Raw genomic sequence first — 23,087 nt, forward strand, 5'->3', positions numbered from 1 at the left:
GAGGCGAACACTATAGGACTTCGTTGTAGCAAATGTGAAATTATTCTCCTTAGCACAAACAACATTTAACAGCACTGAAAGTTACTTTTGCTGATAGACACAAACATGGACAATATTTCGTGTCTCACATAATTTTAACCTGCAAGGAATTTTCAGAACAACTCACGCTCAGTACGCTCCATATTTATAGATTCATTCTGGAAAGTGTTTAACTCTTTGGAAATAATTTGCACATGTTGTTAATAAACTTTATTTGACTAGATGACTGTTAACATTTTATTACATAAATACAAAACCAGTAAATAGTATGTGCTTTTACTTCTGCGCCATTTTCTTCAAGCCCTCACGGAATTCTTTGAGGCTTTCTCCGTATTTTGGATGGGAACTTTCAACACGTGGAAGCCACTGCTTGATGTTAGGCTGCTTCGTAGGGTCAATTCCACTTTCTGGAGCAAACTGAAAATAGAGGTGACATCAGCACTCAAATAATTTTTGAACATAGATATTTTGATTGCCTAAATTAACTAATTTTTCTGAGTTTCATAGAACTGTTGGCTGACCATGTCGCTCAGACCTTAAGGAGATTTCTACTGAACTAATGCGAGAAAGTTTGAACGACATCATCTAATAAAAACCCTCAGAAAAATTAGCAAGTTCTTCTTAGATAGGTTGTTCGTAGTTTCTTAATTTCTTAAAAGTTGATTTGACAGCTTCACGTTACCTCCAACGCTGACAGAGAATTAGCGACAGCGTAATCAGCAAGTGTGATCTTGTCTCCGGCCAGCCACTGTTTGCCATCCAGCATTCGGTTCAAAGTCTCCAGACCGTCGTTCACTTTATCGACGCTGCTGGGATCCATCGGTTTGCCAAAAAATTTTGGCAGCTGTTGACAGAAAATTAACGTAAAAGTAGATCTCAGAAGCTGCAACGATGTAGTAGGAACGTGGGTGCTGAAAAGTGCAAGACATGAAAGGTAACTGTAGGTACAGAAAATGAGATAGAGAAAGTAGATAAACGTCAGTAATCCAATATTTGCTTTACACACCATATCCACAGAATCAATCACGTAACAGAAACTATTAAAAGTGTACTCAGAGGCATGGTAAGTAATCAGACTAATGATGTATTTACTGTGGTTGTGGCGTAGTGAGTATAGTCTCTCACAAGGGGGTCACATACGATAAGGCATCATTCTTCTGGAATGCGCGTAGCTCAAGGGGACGCTTTCGTTTCATATGGCAAGTCCGAAATTTAAAAAAAAAGAAAACTGGTTCCTAATAACGTAATTCAATAAGAGTCATTTTACCCTTATACGACTTCTCCTGTTTCATGCATAGAGTTAATCCATTGTTAAACATCAGTAGTAAAACAAAAACTACGAGAACAGTCCGTAACTTTAATTAGGCTGTACCCCACCATTACTATGAAATGAATACGGCTAAAGTAATTCTGAGATGAATAATGAAACCTTCACTGTACCAACTGAAGGCCGAGACATGAATAACTGAAACTAATGTTTGTGGACATTCAGCAAGCAGGAGGGGAAATGGGGCTGTACTCCGCTAAAAAAGTCCGTTTTGCACGAGCGACTCTGCTCGAAGTCGACTACTTGCGGTTTGTGCGCGTCTAAGTCAGCTGCTAATCAAGTCGCGGGTGGGTTCGGAGTGTCAGTGACAGAGTGACTGTGGCGAATGTGTTGGTCTAAAATGCTTAGTATTCCGCAGAGAAGGGTGGTTGTAGTGACAGGTATTAACCTGACAGATAATTTTCAGCTCCACATTCGACAGGTTAGTCCGCAATTGTAGCAAATGATCTGCAGAAGGGCAGACGTCCCGAAACCGGTCATACGAAAATAAAGGAAAGCGACTGGGAGACTGTATTTCGGCACTTTTTAAAAATTAAGGTCATTTATCGAAAAAAGCTTGACACTAAAATAAAAATATATCAGAACTCTCTTTCTTATTTAAACAACACTAAACAAAAACGGAATATGGTTAATCTGTTTGTATGAACGAGAGTAACGTAATACTTACGAAAACACTCAAAATTCTGTTGTACAAATCTTGATCAAAAAATAGCCTCTGGTCGACGAGGACACGTTTGCTTACATCCTTCGGGTAGAGAGAGTCATCCTTCGCGTACTTTGAGATGAGGTACATGGCAATGGCACGGCTGTTAACAGAGCACCAAATCGTTATAAACGTACAAGCTCAGATACGTATAAAGTCTATGCTATCGCTGCACATTCAGGCACATAGTGAGAGTGTGGTGTTCATTCATTACGTCTATATGATTCCCTGCTGAATATCTCTACAAATATTCTGTCATTGTCTTTCTGAAGGCGAAAAGTTCAATGCAACTTATTTTAACACCAAACTTTACCTTACCAATGCTATAATATTATGGCAAGTGTAACCACAGTTATAATTGCATCACGACAGCAAGCGGTCTTTGAAGCCAAATGGTACTGTCAAATATACTGCAACCATCTGCTGATTACATGTCTCAGTTGGAAACCAAAAATGTTGACTCATAGTGAAATTATTTATACAGTACAAGTATAGTATCCTGTACTGAAGTGTGAATGAATTGCATATGGGGTAATACCCGTGATATTTAGTAAACGCTACAGAATATCTAAACAAGATTTTCTGCAAATGACAGTATGAAGAGGGAAATGTAGTTGGAGTTAACACTTTTAACTCTTTTTCAAAGACCGAATTTCTGTTTGCCGTTAATAGATTTACACGTTTTTCTATGAATAAGTTATGTTGCCTAAAATATATAAATTTTATATGCGTGCAAATGTTGTACATGTATACTTTTCGTAATTTAATTACTATTCCCTAGATGCTTATTTTCTTGGAAACGTTGCAGCGTATCTGATTTCTTTCTTAACTATTATTTTTCAGCACAACAGACCCCGTAATACCCTGACAAGCTTTTCAGACTGTTTCTGACCACCCTATATGCTAATGAAGCAGGTGTTTGAGGGAATTTTCAACCCGATTGAACACCACGCAGTTAGTTGCACTGCATGTAACTGATATTCATAAACTGTCAAATTACAATGATTTGTCACTCATTTACTAGAGATTAAAAATTATAATGGTTAATTTCGTGATATTCAAGATAAAAGAAAAGCCATCATCTCCTTCAGGGAAATAATACAACAAATAAAAAAAAATCGCAGGTAAGGTATCAGGGAGGTTTCCCTAAAACTGTCCTTATGATTTAACCCCTCAAACCAAAAACCAAATCAGGAAAAGAAAAACAAGGAGACAGTATACTGAAAATTCTCCTTTCTCCCCTTTATAAATAAATGGCAGCAAAAGAGAAAAAACTAGATCTCTGGCTGAAAAGAGCTTAAGCTTTCCTGAATGAGAACGAAAGATGAAAAAAATCAGGCTTTTCATAGTTTATAAAGTGCACGTAACGCTGTAGGTGGCACTTTCATAAGGGTACAATCTTTGGAACGAGTATCAACTCATTAAAAACGTGTAGTATTACATGTTTAGTAGAAGAAACTGTTTCTTACTACAAAAAAAATTTACAGGTGTCGATGATGTATATCTGGCTGAATTTGAAGTGCGTGTTTTTAATTCAGTTCTATTGCCGAATAAAAGAAAAGTGGTGAGAGGAAAATAACAACAGTGAAGCAAGTGAGTTTTTTAACAGCTTTTGAAATCTCTCGGAAAGACGATTAACGTGGTGTTACGTTTGTTAATGTTTACGTTGATATTGTCTGCAAAAATTTTGGAGAATCATTCTGGGCTTCCTTAGCTTGCGTGGTGCTAAACGATTCTAACCTAGTGCGAGGAAGGTGTGTATCAATTGCAACATCTTGCTGCTCATATTCAGAAGATAGTGTAGCTGGTCGCTGATGGAGAAATTCATTACCATGACTTTTTCATTTATCGCATGAGATGCCTGTGACATTGGATTAAACAAAGACCTGTGTGGTTGCTCCCCGAGGACGAGATGGAAAATCGCTAGACTCTGCTTGTTTTCAAGCGTGAATGCTCTGATGACGCGAATCTCTCGGTGATCCACTCACGTAGCACTTTTAATCGAGCCAGGAAGGTACGACGGCTTTATAAAACTGGAGCAGACACACACTTGCAGCTCCCTGTAATATTTAGTTGAGATACTGTTAGGCAACTGAAGGGATTCTGCTTTTAGACCTCTCAGATGTGGTAGGCGTGGGAGTTTTAATCAAAGACAATGCATAGAAACCTCAGAGAACAATGGACCTACAGAACGGTGTGTCTTATGACCAGTGTTGGCGATAATTGGAATGGTGTACAAACGTTCTCCTGACGTTATTCATCAAACTTAATTCATGTGTCTTCTTCTTACTTGACACTAAAGCAAAATACAATTAATTTTTCTGCATATTGATTCGGACGTGTATGTGTGTGTGTGTGTGTGTGTGTGTGTGTGTTTGATGTGTAACCAGCAAAAAATGTTCGTTATTAAGTAGGTGAAGATAGAGGTCGACCAAATGATGGGCAAACTGCTACAGATTTGTAGTACTGTGTATTCTTATATACATATTTAACCACAGTCTCAGGAAAGACAGCCGCGCGGGGTAGCCGTGTGGTCTAGGGCGCTTTGTCACCATCCGTGCTGCTCCCCACGTCGGAGGTTCGAGTCCTCCCTCGGGCATGGGTGTGTATGTTGTCCGTAGCGTAAGTTAAACTTAGATTAAGTAGTGTGTAGGCTTAGGGACCGATGACCTCAGCAGTTTAGTTCCGTAAGACGTTACCACAAAGTTCCAATTTTTCAGGAAACACATACCCCTACATCCATCGCACATGTGATAGTTATATCTGGGAAGACATTCATCATCGTCGTCACTTTTCATAAGTTTAAAAAAAATGATATGTTGCTAGACGTCATTCTTGATAGTCAAGTTTCATTTAGATATGACTAATTATATTGTCACCATTTCGTAGATGTAAGAACTGCAATCATAGTATCATTACTACGTTTCTATAATTTTCTTTCTGTTATTTATTGGCTTGTAGGTCACTACCAGAACAGCTATCTACATTCTACTTTTAATCTTTAGCTTTCAATTCTGAAAACTGCGTACTACGTTTTTGGCTTGTTTAGGTGGGTAGAATAAAAATTTTTTGCTTAGGTACATGGAGAGATATAGCTACTTAGAAACGAACGTTCAAAACTAGACAGTATATGGTAAGACGTTTGGTCAGTTAAAACAAAATAAAGATAAAACCGAAACAGAAAGTACACACCACATAACTAGATAATTAATTGATTTACTTAACTGACAGAATATACTTGCTGCATAGGTCGTCGAAGAATCCGTTACACTTAACTGCGGTTTAGATGCTGTCTGAAGCATGCAGGATTGAAGGTCATTTGTGCTATAGTGGATACAAACTTTCTGCCTTAAAAGGTCTTCGTGCACCAAGGTTTGCGTCGTGTTACATGGTGATATGCAGGCATAATGACGATCTCTTGCTTTCGAGCACTGTGCCCGTTCTTTGTTCCGCTCATCTCATATGAGTCGTCTATATTTTTGTAGAAAGACGTCAGCCGGTACTTAAGTATGTTTTTTTTTGCCCTCATATGTTGCCAGTTTGGACAGACTATCTGCTGTTTAGTTTCCATTCATCCCACAGTGACCATTAATCAAATATACTTTGACTATGTGTTTATTGCTTCGCACTTTTTTCAGTAGTGTTACTACTCATCTTTCCTGCGTTGTTGTTCTTTAGCAAGGCAAGGGGTGATTTGGAATCTCATGGAGCTTTTGTACTTCCTTCTTTTTTTAATCTATATCTGAAATTAGTACATGGAGTCACGATAGTAGCAAAGGTCAGATTTCTTTCTCATAAAACTTGTTTCACTTCTTTTCATTTAGACTAATTTTAACATACGTGACCGCTCTCAGGTCCTTCAGTTGTAATGGAACAGTTTTCTTTGTGTTGATAGAGTATAGCGAAACCGGAGTTAAGATTTAAGTTCTTCGAGCTTATTTTTGCCCCTGTTTCGCTTTAATGTGCCGTATATTTTCCTTTATAAATCTCTCTGTTTTGCGAGCCAGGAGACTGTTTACCAAGTACTTTACTTGTTTCCAGAACTGTTAAAAAACATGGAGCTTGTACAGTACGTCGATTTATCGACACCGTTTACATATTCACGTTTTGTAATGTGATTATAGCTCCCCTTTGGTCACACGAAACTATTTCAGTGAAACGTCGTGAGCTCTAAAGGCCGTAAATGACTTCTTCCAATGTACTTGCTAGACTGAACAACTACTATACCGCTAACTTTATTACTGAAAAGCTAAAACAGACATAAACTTATTTTTTCAATTTAATATTAGTTTTCATCAGTATCAGATCCAATTCTCAGAAAGCTTTTATTGTTTTGCTCCATCCAAGTCGATCATTATGTAACAATCAGTAAAAATTTTACACGTAATTGTAACTCATAATCAGTGCTCACCTTTCAGCAAGATACAGGCCATTGTCTTCCAATGCGGGAACAGTGTGCTGAGGAACTTTCTGAAATGATCGAGAAACACGTAGCACCTCAAATTTGTGTAAGCAACATCTGAGACGACACTGACACTGAAATATGAACTAATAAATAAAGCATACGATTCAGATATTCGTATAACCTTTACGTGAAATGTGTATCAGGAAATGAAAACATAACAATGACAATTTCCGGTGTAGAAAAACTTCCGCTACCAGTTACAATAAAAGATTACTTATTCGTCACACGACCAGTTTCGGGTTTGTGTCCATCCTCCAGTGTTTATACATTCATGTACATGTTTATATTGCTGGAAATCACTGTATAAATACAAAGAAAATTATTTGCTGGTGAATAAACAGATACACGTGGAACAATTGTAAGTGGCAAGGCAGCACTTATGGAAAATACATCTGTACTTACATAAAGATGAAGCATCATTATTATAATTACGGTGTGGGACAGTTTTTCCACTTAGTTGCACATTTGTTACCATTTTCACGTCCATGCTTCAGTTTTATAAAATTTATCTGCATATTTCACTATTGCGACGTGCACTTGCGATATACACTGTGTTTACGTAGGAACGTGTAGGCTGTGGTCAAAGAACTTAGGCGTAGGAGGTGTATAGAAAACTAATAAATAATATTTTATTGTGACTGATTGCGGAAATTTTTCTACTCCTAAAAGGAAGAGTCATGGAGTTCAACAGCATCCACTGTGTATAAAGTTCACTTGAGGACAATTTCTGGTTTGTATATTTATTGCTGCATTTGTCATCTTCATAAATGGCAGAATATTATACTGGAAAATGAGAAGTGAGCTCCAAATGCCACGGTAGATTATGATATACGTTATTCATTTTCTTATGATAGAAGTATGAGCAACGGGACTTATGTAGCAGTCTTGTTGAAGAGAAAACTGTAGCTAGAGATGTCAATCGGCCTAAAAGTCATTTGCATGATATTCCCACATAGGTAAGGTAATAAACGATATTTCAGCACATTTTGTGGCGGCAGTATCATCGAAGCGAAATTTATATCACACTTAATCTCCACATTCACATAGGCCCTGAGTATTTGACATGCAGCAGATCACTAGTATACCATGAGTACCTGGACCTCAAGGAAGTCGTTGCTGTCAGGATGAAATGATGTTGTCAAAACAACACTTATTCCATGGTTGCAGCCACGGTAAAATTTTATTTGTAAAGGCAGATACATGAGCTACTGACCAACAACTAATTCTTAAATTCTCTGACAGTGAACATCGAAATTCAGTCTACCACCACCACCACTACCACACTTTAAATTACAGGTGCCTTCCTGCTAAACTTTCCAACGCCAGAAATCTTGTATCCAGCCAAGATGACAGTGGCTCAGACGCCGACTGCGAAATGATGGAAATTCTCAGGTAGCGTCCAGCCAGAGGTAACCACTGCATCAGAACACTTATCGATGTTACGAAGAAGTAGGTCTGCAATGACGCCACTGGAAGATTCACCGCTTGTACCACGTGGGCTCATCCCACAGTGCAGGAAAGTCCGATACAAGTGAGGTCGCCAGACGAAACTGGTCCTTTCCCAGGGCAGTTTCAATAGCGTCCCACTCTTTGACAACTAAATCCGACCTGACACTTTCCCTCCTACCAGATTTAGCCGGCTCCTACCTATCCCCTGGAGATTTTTCCATCCCTCCAGGCCCATCCCCATCCACCTCTTTTCTCTCCTCCTCTTGACCTTGAAATACCTTCGTCAAACTATCTATTCCTGATATTTTCGTACCATTGTCCCACATTATCCTTATCCCCACAAACCAGCCCACCTGTACCCAACAGCCGTATCAAATCTAACTACCCAAAAGGACCAAGCCACCTTCTCCCTCCCTATTACTCCTTCTAATTGCAGGTCTCTCCCATAAAAGTCTGATACAGTACATTATTGATTTTAACTTTCTCGCAACTCAGTTTCTAAAAATTTCGTACACAGCTTTCCTGTGCTATTGCAAATGTGATCAGTGAAAAATGTCCTTACATGTATTTAAGAAAATTGTACACAATTCATGCTTTTAAAATCTACATCCCATCTTTGTATCCAGATTCGTTTGGTGAAAGAGCAGAGTATTATTCCACTGCCAGCCACGTTCACCCCTTGGGACCTTTGGCTGATGAGTGCTTTTATCCCCTGCCAGCCCGCGTCTTCGTGGGGAGATAACAATAAAGCAAAGAAATGTAGCTGGCAGTTCGCAGCTGGATTGAAAGTTTCCGTTGCTTCGACTAGAGCATTACTAGGAATCTAGACTGTTGAGGCAGCATACGAGTGTTAGATTTTGCAACACTTTACCCGCGTGCTGTGGACTAAGTTGGCTTATGGTTTTGTACTTGAGTAGAACCCTTTCAATATCCGTTTAGTGTTAGCCTGCGCCGACCAGACCGCTTCGCAGAGTCTGCATGTGTATGCAAATTATCAGACACCCGCGTATAAAGCGGAATCGACCACCAGATGTCACGAGAGAAGGCCCCTCCATTATAAAAGGAGGCCAGCAGTACTGTGTTGCCAGCAGAGAAGCACTAACAGCAGAACGGGCTGGTCAGGAGAGTTTAGGGACATCAAAAATGGATTAATCAATACATACCTGAGTAACAAATGGATCAGGGTCATTTCGACGCTGCTAAGGCTGTCGAGATCGGCCACTGGTGATGTGATTTTGGACTGGAAACGCGAAGGAACAACCACAGTTAAACTAAGACCAGGACCTCTCGTTCTCAGGGACAGAAACCAAGCAGCATTGCTGAGAGTGGTTGTAAAAAAATCCAACATATCAGCAGAAGGAATCACTCGTGAGTTTCAAAGTGCTAACAACAGTCCACCTGCCGCCGCGAGCGTGCGTAGGGAGTAAAGAAGTACGAGCTACAATGAGCGAGCAGATCCAGAAAGACCACACATTTCTGAAGTCAGTGCTACGAGACAGTTGAGGTGGTGTTAAGACCGACGCCACTGAACGGTGAATGTATGAAAACGAATGACTTGGAGTGGTAATCCGATGGAAGGCTTAGCGTTTGGCGAATGCCTGGAGAACGTTACCTGCCATCGTGTACAGTGGTACAGTGAAATGTAGCGGAGGCGTTGTTACGGTATGGGGGTCCTTTTTTGGGTTAGGTTGTGGACTCATAGTTGCGCTTAAGAAAACACTAAATTCCGAAGAATGTGAACGTATTTTATTGTTGAGTAACAGTTGGGAGACGTTAGTTGTTTCTATCGGCATGACAATGCATCCCGCCATAAATCCACTACTGTGAGCCAGTGGTTTGTGGACAATAACGTTTCTGAAATGGACTGTCCTGATCAGAGCCCCGAAGCGAAGCAAGTGGAACACCTTTGGAATGACAAGGAAAGTTGACTTCGATGCAGACCCTAGCATCCAACAACACAGTCTTCTCCAGTTTTGGCTGTTGAGGAAGATTAGGCTGGCACTCCTACACAGACATTCAGACGCCTCACTGAAAGCGTCCACTGACGGCCATTAACATGGTCCTGATACTTTTTTTAATCAGTGAATCGTTGCATTCAGAAATGAACACTCGACACTACAACATGAGAAAGGAGTGCATGATAGTTACGTTACGTTTTGGTACAGGGTGACGGCGGCCTATGAGTACGTCATAAAACAGTGAAGTGGCCGACCTCGTAGTATTTTAAAGCAGCGAGTGTTTATGTGGAATCAAACTGCAGTGAATGTTTAAAAATCCCGAGAGAGGTAGTTGTTATCTTTTGTTAATGAATTGTTTCTTGTTACTGGGCACATACATGTTCGTTCCAAATCTGTAAAAGTAATGTACAGTGAAAGCGCTGCAGCGGTGCGCGCATTGGTTGGTCAGTTCTTTGTGAGTAGGTGCGGGTGAGTGCGAATGTTGGAGAACGACAATTTGGGGCAATTAATAGAGACAGGGAACTGAGGAGGAATAGACACCGATCCTCTCAAGTAACCTGCGCCTGAAGGGTCGCTTCTTTATTATTTAAAATACCGTCTCTCGAGTCCAGCTACAATTTTACCGCAATTTCAATCCAATGTTGATGGCTTGAGAACGAACAGAAACCTGATTACTATCCCTGGAAGCCCACCGATTCTTTGATAATCAAATCCGATATGCATCGTAAATAAAAGTAACATGGTCGCACAGAAAAACTAGGTATCATTAATTTGAACCATCAGTGCTGAAAAATATTAATATCCTGATTTCTAGAATTGTGAGTAACGGAGGACGTCAAATGCTTTTCAGACTGATGAATACTGAGCCCGTATTAGTTGGAGATAGCCACTGTTATGAAAATGCGTTCGTTCAGGCTCTAGGGAGGTCGTTGGTACCTGGCAGAGGTGTGAATATTTATCGTGCCAGTTGTTCGGTCCGTTCCTATGTTTACCACTCATCTTCCTATGTTTACCATTCATGGTGTTGTCCTTATGTCTTCTTTCTACCATTTCAACGCTATCTAATACTGACCCTACGACTTATCTTAGAAAATAGGTTAAGGAAAGACAAAACTACGTTTCTAGCATCTGTAGAGATAGAAACGGCTTTAGATAATGTTGAATGGATTACTTTTTCAAAATAAAATACAGGGAACGAAATACTATTTTCAATTTGTACAGAAACCAGATGGCAATTACAAAGAGTCGAGGGGCATGAAAGGAAAGCACTGGTTGAGAAGGGAGTGCGACAGGGTTGTAGCCTATCCCCGATGTTATTCAATCTGTATTTGAGCAAGCAGCAAAGGAAACAAAAGAAAAATTTGGAGTAGGAATTAAAATCCACGGAGAGGAAGTAAAAACTTTGAGGTTTGCCGACGATATTGTAATTCTGTCGCAGACAGCGCATGACCTGGAAGAGCAACTGAACGGAATGGACCGTGTCTTGAAAGGGGGATATAAGATGAACGTCAACAGAAGCAAATCGAGGATAATGAAATGTAGTCGAATTAAATCAGGTGATGCTGAGGGAATTAGATTAGGAAATGAGACATATAAAGTAGTAAATGAATTTTGCTATTTGGGAAGCAAAATAACTGATGATGGTCGAAGTAGGGAGGATATAAGATGTACACTGGCTACGGCAATAAAAACGTTTCTGAAGAAGAGAAATTTGTAAACATCGAGTATAGATTTAAGTGTCAGGAAGTCTTTTCTGAATGTATTTGTATGGAGTGTAGCCATGTATGGCAGTGAAACATGGAGTATAAATAGTTTAGACAAGAAGAGAATGTGGTGCTACAGAAGAATGCTGAAGACAAGGTGAGTAAATCATGTAACTAATGAGGAGGTATTGAATAGAACTGGGGAAAAGAGGAATTTGTGGCACAACTTGACTAGAAAAGGGATCGGTTGGTGGGTCACGTTCTGAGGCATCGAGAGATCACCAGTGTAGTATTGGAGGGAAGCGTGGAGGGTAAAAATCGTAGACGGAGACCAAGAGATGAATACGCTAAGCAGATTGAGAAAGATGTAAGTTGACGCAGTTATTCGGAGATGAAGAGTCTTGCACAAGATAGAATAGCATGGAGAGCTGCATCAAACCAATCTCTGGACCGAAGATCACAACAACAACAACAACAGTATATGATTTTCCATAATGTATTCCTCTTACGTGAAATCATCCGGAGTAATCGCCTACCCGACTATATGACGCGGACAGCAATAAAGACAATTTGATACAAAAATTCTAAACAAAAAATAGCATATCGACTAGAGGCATAAAATGTGAGATAACCGCAAAAGTAGAATACTGAAGAATGTGAGGACAGAAATGGAAAGTTTAATAACTGACGTATTAGGAATCGGCGAAGTGAATTGACCAAGCAGAGGAGTTAACGCCCAAGGATACAACGGTGTAGGTTTCATACTGGAACAAAACTGCTCCACATCGAATATTGTATCCCACGCTCCAAAGTATTAACGAAATATAATTATACGCTATTTGGAAAGAAGACTATAACAGCTTTCAGATGACTTATTCGAGTTTGGAAGATACGAGTCACTGATATGAGAATACGCCAAGTGTGTACAGAGTACTACTAATCGCTTTCATTGAAACTGAGGAAGCATTTGATAATACAAAATGAGATGCTCTGGTTCGAACCCTCAATTACCTTAAAGCAGATTACGGAGACCGAAGACTAATTCACCATTGAAACAAGAACCAAGCAGAAATTCTAGACAGACACAAAATGAATGTAAAGATAAGAAAATGAATAATGCAAAAATATGGATGTCACCAGTACTGTTTACTACATACATAGAGCAATAAAATTTACATTTTCAGACTTCTAGTAGTTAAAAATACATGTAAACAAACAACTACAGCTAAGAAAGTAGAGGTCAGAGATTGTTATGTTAGTGTAACAGAAAGTGCTTGAAGTAAGTAAGCTATACCGTCCACAATACGAAAGTTGAGGCAATACTTAACCAGGAAAGGTCCTTTTGGAGTGGTGTGTTCTTGCCTTCGAACTGACTTACCCAGATTTGGTGGAGATACAATTTACGCGGACCCCAACCACGGGGCAATATGGCATTTTTCACGTACATATATCGTTGTCAAATGCTAAAGAAGTTAGAAAAAAAATCCCAGTGCCGTCTCTGGTTTGAATCACAGACGTCTGGACTCTTAGTCTAACAGTTACATATTGAACCACCGCGACACTTTCCTATTACTAACACACCGTTAAAACGGGTCCCGGCTGGGTTGGGAAGTTTTTTCGCTCAGCGACTGGGTGTTCTTGTCACCATCATTTCATCGTCATTCGGGAACTGGAAGACTGGAATGTGCAATGACTGAGAATTTGTACGGGCGCTGATAACGACGCCCTTGAGCGGCCAACAATCCAAAAGTCATCATCTTGATTGTTACAATGGCAATGGCCTGGCATTTCCTCTCTCGGTGTCCAACTGCTGAACTTGAGCTAAGATTCCTGTTGTTTCACTGATACTTTAAAATCAATACAGTGGAAAGCACAAAATCGTCACTCGACTCTACACATCTGGAATACACCTCTCATGGCAGCACGGGAATCGGACCACTGGTGTCACAACTGGCGATAGCGCTTATGGGCTCAATGGAGTCATAACCAAGCCCGCCCAGTATTTATTTTCTCATCTAAAGAAAATAAAATAGTTTGCTTTTATGCAGTTTTTCATTTCTCAACGTATGTCAAAATATTTTTGCGCTCTAGAAGCATATAATTTTGTTATCAGTTAACACATACATTACCTTCAACATTTCAGGCGACTTCATGTCAGTACCATTCACTATTTTCAGGTCAACTCCGATGATACCAGCCACCAAACGTACAAGACGACATGGAGGACTCAAAGGGTTGTTATAAAGAGTCGGGGGAGCCATTGTCGTACCTAAAAATAAAGTGAACATTAAATGAGTAATTTCCACAACAGTAGCCAAATTCCTCAGAAAATTTGCGAGTTTTGTATATTGTGTGGTAAAGACAAGAATAAAAACAGTGATTCTGTTAAAAAAATGAAAACTAAGGTCTGATGCTGTGCGGCGTAGCTTGTAGTGCCATCATTAATAGTCAACAAATTTTCTGTTTGACATAAATCTCAGTACCTTCCATCCAATAGCGATTAGCGAATATCCTCTAACTATACACTAACTTCGGGCAACGGCCTTGCTGCCGTGGATACGCCGGTTCCCGCCGGATCACCGAAGTTAAGCGCTGTCGTGCGTGGCCTGCACTTGTATGGGTGACCATGCGGGCCACCATGCACTGTTGCCATTTTCTGGGTGCACTCAGCTTCGTGATGCCAATTGAGGAGCTACTCGACCGAATAGTTACGGCTCCAGTCAAAGAAAACCATCGTAACGACCGCGAGAGCGGCGTGTTGACCACACGCCCCTCCTATCTGCATCCTCTACTGAGGATGACACGGCGGTCGGATGGTCCCGATGGGTCACTTGTGGCCTAAAGACGGAGTGCCTGCCTGCTACACACTAACTTCAGATAAATTATTTTGTTAAAAAATCTTGAAGTCGGTAGCACTGCATCAATTGTGGGACATACACACAAAAAAATGCTTTGTGTACGTCTCATTGAGAAACAAAAATTTGAATATTATTCTAAGTTAGTAAACATGTTATTCTCTAAGAATACATTTTTCCAAGCAATAGTTTAATTTAATCTTAAAGTAGATTTTAACTGCAGCAGAACATGATTTCAATAATGTAAGCAAAAAGTGATAAAAGGAAGTTTGAGATTAATCTGGCACGTAAAATCTGATACCTGATGCGTTTTAGTAACACGTACGTGAAAAAAAACTGTACATCAGCTTTATGAAATTTATAGTGGTTTGAAGTTCTGACGATTACAGAGTTCTGCACATAAAAATACTGTACTGTTAAAGCCATACGGTTTCTGAAGTATTAGTCATGCGGTATGCAATGATGTTAACACTCTAACAAACGATATATTTACTTATATGTGTATGGTGTCTGTTATTTCGAACATGGTTGTTCATTGATTCTCGGGCAGACTTTCTTGACAAACGTCACACTAAGATTGATTTTTTGCAATGCACAGGGGGCATTTAACTTGGAAGCAGTGGTGGGTTAGAGTGCAAACAACTGCGCCAATCACCACTTGCAATGTCTACCTCCATCCAGGTAGGCCACTTCCTTATGCTGAATTGTCTACCTTAATAGGGTAGTCTCCTGAATGAACTAAATTGATAACTAACACAAATGTAACAATCCATACCATTAAACTAAATTCATTTGATAAAAACGGTACCTGTTTATTAAAGTACTTGAACAACAAACCCCGAGTTACTCTGGAAATTACAAAGAGGTATTCATACAAATAAAAATTTACCCAGTACATTAAAATGAGAACTATTTACTAGGACAGCACGTGAGGGTCTCTCAAATTTTATAGGCCTTATGATACAAGCACCTCATGGAATGTTATAACAAAATAATTGCTTAAGTAGTGGTTGTAGCAAATTTTACGGTCGTTCTGTCCTCATATACTTAAAAAATAACATTCGTGAAATTATTGTAAGACAGTACTCTCTGTAGAGCATGCAGAGATTTATAAATGTAAACTAAACACGTCTTGCAAGAAAACCATTTTTCATCTTGGAGCAGATAGTGACAGCGAAGTATAGAAATATGGTGAAAAATACTCTTGAAGTGTTTGAAAGAATACCGTCTAAAATTTAGTTTCTAAAATCAGTTGCTTTATATGCTATGTATCTTAAACATTCCGCTTCAAAAAGTATTCAGAAAAAATATAGTTTAGTAAGTATTAAAGGTCTTCCACAGAAAGACGACAAAAAATACAATCTGCATGTAACCATCTCTACAATATTACGTTTTCCTTATAATATTCTTAAAGGTCAAACATTTATTATATGTGGTGGATAAAATGCTATGTGTAACAATGTTTTGAAAAGGGTGAACAAATAATTTCCGAGGTATCATATTTTTACTGTTTAGTGAAGTATACTTATTAACTTATTATTACTTTTCAGAAGATTATAGCATAGGCATAAAATGTCAACAAGGGAAAATTAATTGCTGATCGTATCAGAACCATTTATTCAAACATATTACACTTGTCTTCGATTTACTAATAATAATACTGGATGTAATGTGAAACAAACCGACGCTTTTTGTTGTCAGTGGGCGTCGTATGGAAAGCGTGACGAGTAGTAACTGTTTGGGCTAACTCGAGCGACACAACGCAAAAGCGAAATGGCAAATATCTGTCGAAACATTAGAGAAAATGCGCTCGACGACTCTTAGGAAAGACACCCGTATATCTGTACCTGATGTGTCTTCTCAGACAAAGTGCATTTTAGTGTATGGGTAGCACGATGTTGCACTTTTTCTTAGGCTCGAAGTAATGAACAAAACGGAAAAGTTAATTTTGCCCGTATCGTATTGCAAGTGTTTGACACTCCAACTACAGCCTGATTTTTCTTTTTCGTATTAAACATTACAACACCGTTTTCTTTTTTTCTATTTAGTCGCATTTATTCTGAAATGTATTCTAGAATCACAAGGGCGGCCTCAAAAGTACTTCACTGAAAAACTTCTGTGTCACAACTCCGTATATCCGTTGCGCTGCTCACATAACCTCCGATTTCAGAGGCTGAGATGCTCCATCACTTGCTAGATAAGTCTCTTGCACGCTCTAATGTATAAGTTCGTCCGCAGAACTCTACCGTCTCAACACGTGAATGTAAGTAACCCTATAGAAATACCTATACATGTATGTCCTTTGCGACTTCCGTAAAAAGGGAGAGTAATTAGAAGGTTTAGATAAAAAGGAAGAGACTCCTCTCTCCTTATGGCCAGACAAAAAAAATAGCAGAGAATCCAAATATTTGCTAGTGATAAGCGTATCTGCATTATCTCTGAGATTGTCCGTGTACCTTTGTTACGACTATTTGCTCTGACTACACACAGATGATGTAACAAGTCATTTTTATCTTCCAACCTGCCGTTGGTATATGGAGCACTTGATTAATATTTTTAACTGACTGAATTGCACTGACCTTACATAACAACTGTCGGTACTTATTGAAGAGTTTGTGTAGACTACTGGTTTTCCATTGGGCTGGTGTCTGTTTAGCAGTCTGACAAGTCTGTGGTGAACTGACGGATGGTGTGATACGTACGTCAAGTAATCAAAACGTTCTCAAAATCTGTGCAAATTAGGGTAAACTTTCTTTACACGTTGCTGAAATGATGAAAAATCGAGGACGAACGAATCCAAGGAAGTCACGATGTTTTAAATGTATAAAATAAATGCTGTAGGCATAGTTCCTTAAAGTGCCATGCATCGAGGTTTTCTTAACTTAAGAACACATAACACGCAGAAGGGCAGAGAGCATCAGATATTCAGATAACGACTCTTATTCTCTATCTCCGTGAACTGCCTGTAAATCTAGATCCCACTACACAACTGCCGGGAATATGGTTAGTACTACGATGACTGACACCTTAGTCTGAATTTGAGCTGACATATGACAAAGAGGTACACCAGCGTACGGTTGCCTACAAAATACACATCACACAAGGCCTCGTAGACGAGATTTGACATACGTACGAGCAATCCTTTCTTTACCTTTTTCTGTCAGCGAACGTAAAAGAAGTACAATTAAACTCTATGGTACTCAGTATTTCCTTTCACGATAGTTTGAAGATACAGAGTAACTAAAACAAAAATTGCCCTGTGAACGCTTATTAGTCTGATAGGCTAAAAAGTCTGACAGTTGGTAAATTATCCTAGGCAGTTAACCGGAGAATTGTTCTTTGCAGATGAAGCTTGAAATATTCATTGTTGCCTTCGATGACGTCTTGAGTTCGATTTATCAAATTTTGAGGAACACTTAGGGCCTCTGCCTGAGGGACGTCAGCAATAATGTTTGCAATGTCTGTCTGTACCTATTATCATATGTTTGGATTATTTGAGAATAGTTGACACCTCAGCTAGCCGGAAAGATAATAATCACAAGGTGAGAAATTAGGCGAGCTTGTGTTCCACGAGATTTTACTACCTTTGTTGATCGTCTCATGAACTCACGACAAGAATGCATGTGGGGTTATACTGTTTCGTCATATTGCTAAAAACGTTTATACCTCTGTAAGCCGATGAATAAAATGTTTAAACATCGTTCGAGTTTTATTATGACGATCTTTTGTATGATACAAAGTTTGCAAGAAACCCACTTGTTGTGTATCTTAATCGCGTGTTTCTCTTCCCACGTAAGTGCCAGCATTAAGTCCATTAGTGATGAGACTCATTGTATTTGCCATTAATTACAGTTTTTCAGCTGGAAGCTCCATTATTTATTATAGTTATATGTGTGAAGAAGTGACGAGCTCAACTACCCATCTTTAATTGTGTTAGCAGGTTAAGGAAAGTATCATTCGTACATCTGAAGGGGGCAACTAATGACGTTCCTTGAATGATTCAAAGACTCGCATATTTGCGATGAGCACATTTTTGGTAGCACAGTGACAAGTACTGCGAAGAAACGCAAAGATTGTTTGCAAAAAGAGAGTTATGACTGCTGATACTGTCTTCTTTGAATTCATTTTAGCAAAATCTCCACCAGAAAAGCTTTTTACCAGGCAGAGTATTGCAACTCTTTTCAAATTTTATTTTTTCTTTGCGAATTATGACCCTGAGCATGTTGTGTAATTAGTAAAAACATCGAAATTTGTCCCGTAAGGCGACATCGGTCTAAAGGAGACGACCTCTTCAGATATGAAAGCAGCTTAGGCCATAACCATATGGACTGTTATAGGACTATTGCCGTGAGCAATATAAGATGGATAAAGTGAAAGGAAATTCTCGTATTAATATTCATTGTATCTAGAAGGCATTTAGAACTACGGGCACGCACTATCGGAAAAGAAGACCTACATGTGGAAAAGCCTCACAATGGTTCTGTAGTTGCTGACTCGAGGCCAAAGTCGGTCGAAAAAGGGCATTTGTGTTTGCTTAAGTTGAAGCATAATCCGTAGGACTTCTGGTATCATTACGTGACTGTTGACGACACGTGGGTCCACGATTACACGCAGAAGACAAAAATGTCAAGTTACTTCCCGACCGTGTAGACTGACGAAAGTAATACGGAAACAGAGAACAGTAAAGGCAATGTTTTTCTTTTGTTTAGCTCACAAGACTGCGTATTTGAAAATGGATTAAATATAACAGACGCCCTTTATTCAATGCAAATTATATACACTGATGTGACAGAAATCATGAGATAGCGATACGTACATATGCAGATGGCGGTAATATCGCCGGCCGGTGTGGTCGAGCGGTTCTAGACGCTACAGTCTGTAACCGCGCTGGAGCTGCCATTTGTACTCAAATAATTCATGCGACAAGGTTTCTGACGTGATTTTGCCCACACGACTAGAATTAACAGTCGTTGAACGCGGAATGGTAGTTGGAGCTAGACGCATGGGACATTCCATTTCTGAAAACATTAGGGAAGTCAATATTCCGAGATCCACGGTGTCAGCAGTGTGCCGAGAATACTAAATTTCAGGTATCACCTCTCACCACGGACGACGCAGTGGTCGACGGCCTTCACTTAACGACCGAGAGCGGCGGCTTTGGTGTAGAGTTGTCAGTGCTAATAGACAAGGAACACTATGTGAAATAACCAGAGAAATCAATCCGGGACGTACGAAGCATGTATCCGTTCGGACAGTGCGGCGGAATTTCGGGTTAATGGCAGCAGGCGACCGACGTGAGTGCCTTTGCTAACAGCACGACCTGACCTGAACCGCCTCTCCTGGGCTCGTGACCATACCAGCTGGACCACAGACGACTTCAAAACTGTGGCCTGGTCAGTGAATCGGGATTTCATGCGGTAAGAGTTGATGGAAGGCTGGAGTGTGGCGCAGACCTCACGAAACCATGGACCCAAGTTGTCACCAAGACATTGTGCAAGCTGGCTGTGGCTCCATAATGATGTGGGCTGTGGTTACATGGAATGAACTGGATTCTCTGGTTCGACTGAACCGATCATTGACTGGAAATTGGTATGTTCGGCCACTTGGACAACATTTGTAGCATTAATGAACTTCATGCTTTCGAATAACGGAATTTTTATGGATGACAATAAGCCATGTTACTACGGCTCATTTGTTGGCGATTTGTTTGAAGAACATTCTAGACAATTTGGGTGAGTCATTTGGCAACCCAGGTCGCCAGATGTGAATACTCTGTGACATAATAGAGAGGTCAGTTGGTACACAAAATCTTGCACCGGCAACACTTTCGTAATTATGAATGGCTACAGAGACAGCATCGCTAATTTTTTCTGCAGTGGACCTAAACGACTTGAGGAGTTCATGCCAAGTCGACATGCTGCACTACGCTGGACAAAAGGATGTTCGACACGATTTTTGGAGGTTATCCTATGACGTTTGTCACCACAGTGCAATGTGGAGAGCTTCAGAACGTTGAGCCTGTTCACACACGGGGCTTAGAGATTGGAACAAAGCGTTTGAAAAAAATCCCTATCTTTCCTTGTCTCCAGAATTGGTCTTACGATTCCTTTCAATATTCTTATCTCAAAAAAACTGTCTGCAAGAGAGATCAATTCGTTGAATGAAAAGGATATCTTCGCAGTAAACAGGTATTATGCAAAGTTCGAAACACATTTCTTGCTGTGGGAACACAAATATTGAAATGTTATTGTATAACACAAATTGAGACCCACGAGGATTAGATTGAAAATTTCGTTTTAAAATGTAGTTGAGATTATCAGTCCACATTCACGATTCTCTAGGAATGAATAATTGCAAAATGGAGTGAAGGAAAATTAAAAGTTTAACGTCCCGTCTACGGTGAAGTCGTTAAACACGAGACACAAGCTCGGAAGACGAAAGGATGAGGAAGGAAATTGACCGTGCCTTTTTCGAAGGAGCCATCCCGGCATTTGCCTGCAGCGATTTGGGGAAATCGTGCAGAACTTAAATCTGGTTGGCCCAATGGGTAGTTGAACGGGCGTCCTCCCGATTGTGAGTCCCCTGCGCTAACCACTGCTCCACCTCTCTCGATAATAATTACAAAAGCTCGGCTTCGAAACTGTGCTGCATCTACAATGAATTTCATTATGAGAACGCACGTTCATATGATTTTGTCGTTTGAGCAGGCGTATCACGTTAAATCAGATTTCACTTTTACAGCCAATTTTCTTTCCTACTAATAGCATGATTCGATAAAAAAAGCTAATAAGTGCGATAGATCAACGGCTCCATCTTTAATTATATCGTCAGCGGCGCTGCTTTAAACACTTATCTTAAACTTCCTCAACAGATAAACCTATAATCATTGGATGAATACATTTTTGTTAATACTGGACCGGCACACATATTTCTTTAAGCACAAGATTTTAAAGCGACTTCGAGACAAGTTACTGTGCTTGAAACACGTAATTATTAATATTATGCAGTAAAAAAGTTTAATGTTGTCGCATTACATACCAGATGTGTCTGCGGTTAGCTGGACGTAGCGCTGCTTCTGGTGTCTCACGGCGTCTAAATCGGGATGCGTGGCTACCGCCCGCTTTATAACGCTGGAAGTGCAGCGTCATGGTGACTGCTAACACAAGCACACCGGCACGATAGGACGCGCCAACACCGGCGAGTCATACTCACTATACGTTTCTAGAAAGTTCGCAACTTATCTCCCCACTTATAGCATTATTTTATTTGTGAACAAGTATGTCACACAGTGAGTAATTGACTTCATAATTTTTCAGTCATAATTCTTTCAATTTTTTTGAAGCTTCCCTCAGCTTCTTCAGCACCGATATTCACAAGAGAAATGCTGATAATGATCGTCTGGTGCTATATATAAATTTGCTTCTGCGCATACTTCCGTAACCTATTCCACAATTCCTACAGAACTATATGGGGACTTAGCCACTTTCTGCAGTAGTTACATATACTGCATTTAATAAAATTGTCTTTTTTGCCCTGCAAAGCAGACACGTATAAGCTCTTACGTAAAATAAAACTTCAGTGTTTATAACAGATTTTTTTAAAAAAACAGATGTTGCACTAAACGGTCCATTACTCTGATAATATATATTCGAGTGTGTGTGTTTGTGTGTGTGTCGCCAAATACGTTTCATCAGTTCACTTTCTTACCTTTGAAGTTCTGCATTAGAGTCCTTCCCAGGTTCGAATCCTGCCTCTGGCATGGATGTGCGTGATGTCCTTAGGTTAGTTGGGTTTCAGTAGTTCTAAGTTCTAGGGGACTGAGGACCTCAGCAGTTAAGTCCCATAGTGCTCAGAGCCATTTGAACTATTTGAAGAGTCCGTCCTATGTTGTCTGCTAACATAAAGAGTGAGCTAAAAGCCTGTTGAGGTTTGAAAATTCACTATTTCACGCAATAATGTAGATAGAGAGGTAAAAATTGACACACATGCCTGAAAAGCCATGGGTTTTTTCTTGAAACCGAATAACAAAAAAAGTGCATAAATGATCACCAGATGGCGCTTCATATGATACAAAAGCAATAATCAGTGTAAGAACTGATTGGTAACAAAGACGATGTTCTTTACAACAAATGTTCTGCATGTCAGCCATCATTCATCAACATTATCTGTAGTCGAGGGACGTTGTTTTAAACAGCGCTATTCAGCTTACCAGGTTTGGTACGGTGAGAAATTGCCGTCAGATATTGTCTTTTATCATCCGTAATGAGGCTGGATATTCGTAGTAGACTTACTACTTCAGGTAACCCCACAACCAACAATCACAGGTCGAGGGACATGAGAGGCCAAGCATGACGTACATGGCGGAGCAACGCGCTATATTCAACGAACGATGTGCGCAAGACATGGGGTGGAGCGCCATCCTGTATGGATGTCGTGTCTTCCAGCAGGTCTCTATTAGCCAGGCTAAGAATGATCTGGCATCCTCTGACACTACAACTCATTTTACGAGTATATACGATTCTCATGCGGCGTCAATCAGGTGTTGTTGTCCAGCGCCATCTGTTGCCCAGTTTGTGCACTATTTTTGG

At 39.9% G+C, this 23,087-nt stretch overlaps 1 protein-coding gene across 1 annotated transcript; it reads right to left on the reverse strand.

Moving 5' to 3' along the window:
* Nucleotides 1-236: 236 nt before the first annotated feature.
* On the reverse strand, nt 237-21,584 carry LOC124777897 (glutathione S-transferase 1-like). Its single transcript, XM_047253442.1, has 6 exons — nt 21,538-21,584; nt 13,774-13,913; nt 6,481-6,539; nt 2,034-2,172; nt 722-883; nt 237-456 (listed from the first exon to the last, which is right to left on the reverse strand). The coding sequence occupies exons 2-6, from the start codon at nt 13,903-13,905 to the stop codon at nt 316-318; spliced, it is 633 nt and encodes a 210-aa protein (XP_047109398.1). The 5' UTR covers nt 13,906-13,913; nt 21,538-21,584; the 3' UTR covers nt 237-315.
* Between the last annotated feature and the right edge of the window lie 1,503 nt (nt 21,585-23,087).

Source organism: Schistocerca piceifrons, chromosome 2, assembly GCF_021461385.2.
Source record: "Schistocerca piceifrons isolate TAMUIC-IGC-003096 chromosome 2, iqSchPice1.1, whole genome shotgun sequence".
NCBI lineage: Eukaryota > Metazoa > Arthropoda > Insecta > Orthoptera > Acrididae > Schistocerca > Schistocerca piceifrons.